The following is a 6,000-nucleotide window of genomic DNA, read 5'->3' as shown; positions in this document are numbered from 1 at the left end:
GACAGAAAGAAGGGGGACAGGAGGTGTGGAGAAAAGGACCACAGAAGCACAACAGATCAAAGGGGAAGGGAGAGGTAATTACATAGCAAAAAGAGAGAAAAAAATGAGAACAGAACTACAAAAAAACAAATCAAAATGAGGCATGGGTAAAGTCAAGAACAATAAGTAAGTGACCTCTCCCGTGAAAAAAAGAGAAAAAGGAATGGAGAGGGAGAAAGACAGAGAAAAAAAAGGGAGGCACGGAGGAGAGGAGCAGATTCTCATCACGCGGCTCATTGGCTGAGAAACGCATACGAAACTTTTAATTGTTCCGACCGGGGGCCGAGAGAGGGAGGGAGGGAGAGAGAGAATCACACAGAGAGAAGGAGCGAGAACTGCCACAGTGCTGAGTCACAAATGGCACCCTATTCCCTTAATAGTGCACTGATTTTGACCAAGGCCCAAAGGGTTAAACTTTTTTTTTTTATACCCGCGAGCCATTTAAAATCTCCCACAAGACCCACCAGTTGAGAATCAGTGTCATAGACTTCCAGTCACTGTGCTAACGCTAGTTAACAACTTCCTTCATACTGCACACAGAGACATAAACATGGTATCCACCAGTTCATCTGACTCTGGGGAAGTAGATCAAGTCCCAAAGTATTCCTTTAAGTTTAGTGTACCAACAGCAGGTTGGTCATGTTCTGTGTTGAGGTAAGGAATAGGACTATGGTTAGGACCAGTGTTGGGGTAAGGAATAGGACTATGGTTAGGACCAGTGTTGGGGTAAGGAATAGGACTATGGTTAGGGCCAGTGTTGGGGAAAGGAATAGGACTAAGGTTAGGACCAGTGTTGGGGTAAGGAATAGGACTAAGGTTAGGACCAGTGTTGGGGTAAGGAATAGGACTAAGGTTAGGACCAGTGTTGGGGAAAGGAATAGGACTAAGGTTAGGACCAGTGTTGGGGTAAGGAATGGGACTAAGGTTAGGACCAGTGTTGAGGTAAGGAATAGGACTAAGGTTAGGACCAGTGTTGGGGTAAGGAATAGGACTAAGGTTAGGACCAGTGTTGGGGTAAGGAATAGGACTATGGTTAGGACCAGTGTTGGGGTAAGGAATAGGACTATGGTTAGGACCAGTGTTGGGGTAAGGAATAGGACTAAGGTTAGGACCAGTGTTGGGGTAAGGAATAGGACTAAGGTTAGGACCAGTGTTGAGGTAAGGAATAGGACTAAGGTTAGGGCCAGTGTTGGGGTAAGGAATAGGACTAAGGTTAGGACCAGTGTTGGGGTAAGGAATAGGACTAAGGTTAGGACCAGTGTTGGGGTAAGGAATGGGACTAAGGTTAGGACCAGTGTTGGGGTAAGGAATGGGACTAAGGTTAGGACCAGTGTTGAGGTAAGGAATGGGACTAAGGTTAGGACCAGTGTTGGGGTAAGGAATAGGACTAAGGTTAGGACCAGTGTTGGGGAAAGGAATAGGACTAAGGTTAGGACCAGTGTTGGGGTAAGGAATGGGACTAAGGTTAGGACCAGTGTTGAGGTAAGGAATAGGACTAAGGTTAGGACCAGTGTTGGGGTAAGGAATAGGACTATGGTTAGGACCAGTGTTGGGGTAAGGAATAGGACTATGGTTAGGACCAGTGTTGGGGTAAGGAATAGGACTAAGGTTAGGACCAGTGTTGGGGTAAGGAATAGGACTATGGTTAGGACCAGTGTTGGGGTAAGGAATAGGACTAAGGTTAGGACCAGTGTTGGGGTAAGGAATGGGACTAAGGTTAGGACCAGTGTTGGGGTAAGGAATGGGACTAAGGTTAGGACCAGTGTTGAGGTAAGGAATGGGACTAAGGTTAGGACCAGTGTTGGGGTAAGGAATAGGACTAAGGTTAGGACCAGTGTTGGGGAAAGGAATAGGACTAAGGTTAGGACCAGTGTTGGGGTAAGGAATGGGACTAAGGTTAGGACCAGTGTTGAGGTAAGGAATAGGACTAAGGTTAGGACCAGTGTTGGGGTAAGGAATAGGACTATGGTTAGGACCAGTGTTGGGGTAAGGAATAGGACTATGGTTAGGACCAGTGTTGGGGTAAGGAATAGGACTAAGGTTAGGACCAGTGTTGGGGTAAGGAATAGGACTATGGTTAGGACCAGTGTTGGGGTAAGGAATAGGACTAAGGTTAGGACCAGTGTTGGGGTAAGGAATAGGACTATGGTTAGGACCAGTGTTGGGGTAAGGAATAGGGCTAAGGTTAGGACCAGTGTTGGGGAAAGGAATAGGGCTAAGGTTAGGAACAGTGTTGGGATCAGGAGTAGTGTTAAAATGAGTCTTAACAATAGTGTTGGGGCTTTTTGACTTCTTACCTCACACAACAGCAGGTCAGTGATGTGGAAGACCATGCAGAGGGGAAACTTGGCTGTGAAGAGCGTGAGGAACCACTGAGAGGCGTACATGTGAGCTTCCAGATTGAGGTCCTGGAAGTGGGACCAGAGTTCTGGGAGTTGTTCCTGGAGAAAGGAAATAAGAGGAGATGAAACCACTCAGTAGGAAGAAAGGGAAGTTCATTTCACAGTATACACAGTGCATTCGGAAAGTATTCAGACCCCTTGACTTTTTCCACATTTTGTTACGTTACAGCATTACTCTAAAATGCATTAAATTGTTTTTTCCTCCTGATCAATCTACACACAATACCCCATAATGACAAAACAAAAACAGGATTTTAGAAATGGTTTCTAATTTATTTAAAAAATGAACTTAAATATCACATTTACATAAGTATTCAGACCTTTTACTCAGTACTTTGTTGAAGCACCTTTGGCAGTGATTACAGCCTCAAGTCTTCTTGGGTATGGGGCTTAGCACACCTGTATCTGGGGAGTTTGTCCCATTCTTCTCTGCAGATCCTCTCAAGCTCTGTCAGGTTGGATGGGGAGCGTCGCTGCACAGCTATTTTCAGGTCTCTCCAGATAGGTTTGATCGGTTCAAGCCCGGGCTCTGGCTGGGACACTCAAGGACATTCAGAGTCTTGTCCCGAAGCCACTCCTGATTTGTCCTGGCTGTGTGCTTAGGGTTGTTGTCCTGTTGGAAGGTGAACTCTTTCCCCAGTCTGAGGTCTTGAGCGCTCTGGAGCAGGTTTTCATCAAAGATATCTCTTTACTTTGCTCTGTTCATCTTTTCAAATCAAATCGTATTAGTCACATGCGCCGAGTACAACAGGTGTAGACCTTACAGTGAAATGCTTAGTTACGAGCCCCTAACCAACAATGCAGTTTCAAAAAAATACAGATAAGAATAAGAGGTGAAAGTAACAAGTAATTAAAGAGCAGCAGTAAAAAATAATATATACAGTGGGGCACTGGTTAGCTGAGGTAGTATGTACATGTAGGTAGAGTTAATTTAAGTGACGATGCAATGATGAAAAGAGAGAGTGGCAGTGGTGTGGAGAGGGGCAAAGCAAATAGTCTGGGTAGCCATTCGACTAGATGTTCAGGAGTCTTATGGCTTGGGGGTAGAAGCTGGTGGAAGCCTCTTGGACCTAGACTTGGCGGTCCGGTACCGCTTGCCGTGTGGTAGCAGAGAGACCAGTCTATGACTAGGGTGGCTGGAGTCTGACCATTTTTAGGACCTTCCTCTGACACCGCCTGGTATAGAGGTCCTGGATGGCAGGAAGCTTGGCCCCAGTGAAGTACTGAGCCGTTCGCAATACCCTCTGTAGTGCCTTGCGATCGGAGGCCGAGCAGTTGCCACACCAGGCAGTGACGCAACCAGTCAGGATGCTCTTGATGGTGCAGCTGTAGAACCTTTTGAGGATCTGAGGACGCATGCCAAATCTTTTCAGTCTCTTGAAGGGGAATATGTTTTGTCGTGCCTGCTTCACAACGGTCATGATGTGCTTGGACACGTTGATCACGTTGAGGGAGAGGATGTTGTCCTTGCACCACACAGCCAGGTCTCTGACCTCCTCCCTATAGGCTGGCTCGTTGTTGTTGGTGATCAGGCCTACCACTGTTGTCATCGGAAAATGTAATGATGGTGTTGGAGTCGTGCCTGGCCGTGCAGTCATGAGTGAACAGGGAGTACAGGAGGGGGCTGAGCACGCACCCCTGAGGGGCCCCTGTGTTGAGGATCAGCATGGCAGATGTTTTATTACCTACCCTTACCACCTGGGGGCGGCCTGTTAGGAAGTCCAGGATCCATTTGCAGAGGGAGGTGTTTAGTCCCAGGGCCCTTAGCTTATTGATGAGCTTTGAGGGCACTATGGTGTTGAATGCTGAGCTGTAGTCAATGAATAGCATTCTCACATAGGTGTTCCTTTTGTCCAGGTGAGAAAGGGCAGTGTGGAGTGCAATAGAGACTGCATCATCTGTGGATCTGTTGGGGCGGTATGCAAATTGGAGTCGGTCTAGGGTTTCTGGGATGATGGTGTTGATGTGAGCCATGACCAGCCTTTCAAAGCACTTCATGGCTACAGACGTGAGTGCTACGTGTTGGTAGTAATTTAGGCAGGTTACCCTAGTGTTCTTGGGCACAGGCACTATGGTGGTCTGCTTAAAACATGTTGGTATTACAGACTCGGACAGGGAGAGGTTGAAAATGTCAGTGAAGACACTTGCCAGTTGGTCAGCGCACGCTCGCAGTACACGTCCTGGTAATCCATCTGGTCCTGCGGCCTTGTGAATGTGGACCTGTTTTAAGGTCCTACTCACATCGGCTGCGGAGAGGGTGATCACACAGTCTTCCAGTACAGCTGGTGCTCTCATGCATGTTTCAGTGATATTTGCCTCGAAGCGAGCATAGAAGTAGTTTAGCTCATCCGGTAGCTTGTGTCACTGGGCAGCTCTCAGCTGTGCTTCCCTTTGTACTTTGTAATGGTTTGCATGCCCTGCCACATCCGACGAGCTTCTGAGCCGGTGTAGTACGACTCGATCTTAGTCCTGTATTGACGCTTGCCAGTTTGATGGTTCGTCGAAGGGCATAGCGGGATTTCTTATAAGCTTCTGGGTTAGAGTCCCACTCCTTGAAAGCCGAAGCTCTAGCCTTTAGCGCAGTGCGGATGCTGCCTGTAATCCATGGCTTCTGGTTGGGGTATGTACTGTCACTGTGGGGACAACATCATTGATGCATTTATTGATGAAGCCAATGACAGATGTGGTGTACTCCTCAATGACATTGGAGGAATCCGGGAACATATTCCAGTCTGTGCTAACAAAACAGTCCTGTAGCTTAGCATCTGCTTTATCTGACCACTTTTTTATTGATCTAGTCACTGGTGCTTCCTGCTTTAATTTTTGCTTCTAAGCAGTTATCACGAGGATGGAATTATGGTCAGATTTGCCAAATGGAGGGCGAAGGAGAGCTTTGTTTGCATCTCTGTGTGTGGAGTATAGGGGGTCCAGAGTTCTTTTCCCTCTGGGTGCACATTTAACATGCGGATAGAAATTTGGTAAAACTGATTTACGTTTCCCTGCATTAAAGGGGAACTCTACCTCAGGCAAGCAATAGCTTGATACTTCCTTAGATATCGTGTACCAGCTGTGCACGTGTACAAAAATACATAGACCGCCTCCCCTTGTTTTACCAGACGCCACTGTTCTACCCTGCTGGTACATCGTATAACCAGTCAGCTGCATGTTGATATAGACTATTTGCATTGCACCCCCCCCCACCCCCCAGAAAGCTGCTGCTACTCTGTTATTATCTATGCAGTCACTTTAATAACTCTACCTACATGTACTTATTACCTGAATTACCTCGACACCGGTGCCCCCGCACATTGACATTGACTCTGTACTGGTACCGCCTGTATATAGCCCCACTATTGCCTTCTGGTTGGGGTATGTACTGTCACTATGGGGACAGTACATGTTATATCTGGAGTATTTCTCCTGTCTTATCCGGTGTCCTGTGTGAATTTAAGTATGCTCTCTCTAATTCTCTCTTTCTCTCTCTCGGAGGACCTGAGCCCTAGGACCATGCCTCAGGACTACCTGACATGATGACTCCTTGCTGTCCCCAGTCCACCTG

General features: G+C 47.1%; 1 protein-coding gene across 3 annotated transcripts in view; it reads right to left on the bottom strand.

Moving 5' to 3' along the window:
• Window positions 1-6,000, bottom strand: part of LOC115151605 (rab GTPase-activating protein 1-like) — a 146,543-nt gene that overhangs the window by 43,314 nt on the left and 97,229 nt on the right. For all 3 annotated transcript variants that reach the window (XM_029695676.1, XM_029695675.1, XM_029695677.1), the window contains one exon: window positions 2,337-2,480. In XM_029695676.1, the coding sequence (XP_029551536.1) occupies window positions 2,337-2,480 (144 nt within the window). The remainder of the gene's footprint in view (window positions 1-2,336; window positions 2,481-6,000) is intronic.

Source organism: Salmo trutta, chromosome 17 (assembly GCF_901001165.1).
Source record: "Salmo trutta chromosome 17, fSalTru1.1, whole genome shotgun sequence".
Classification (NCBI taxonomy): Eukaryota; Metazoa; Chordata; class Actinopteri; order Salmoniformes; family Salmonidae; genus Salmo; species Salmo trutta.
Note: the sequence above shows the minus strand (reverse complement) of the source record. Positions and strands in the feature narration are given on the sequence as shown.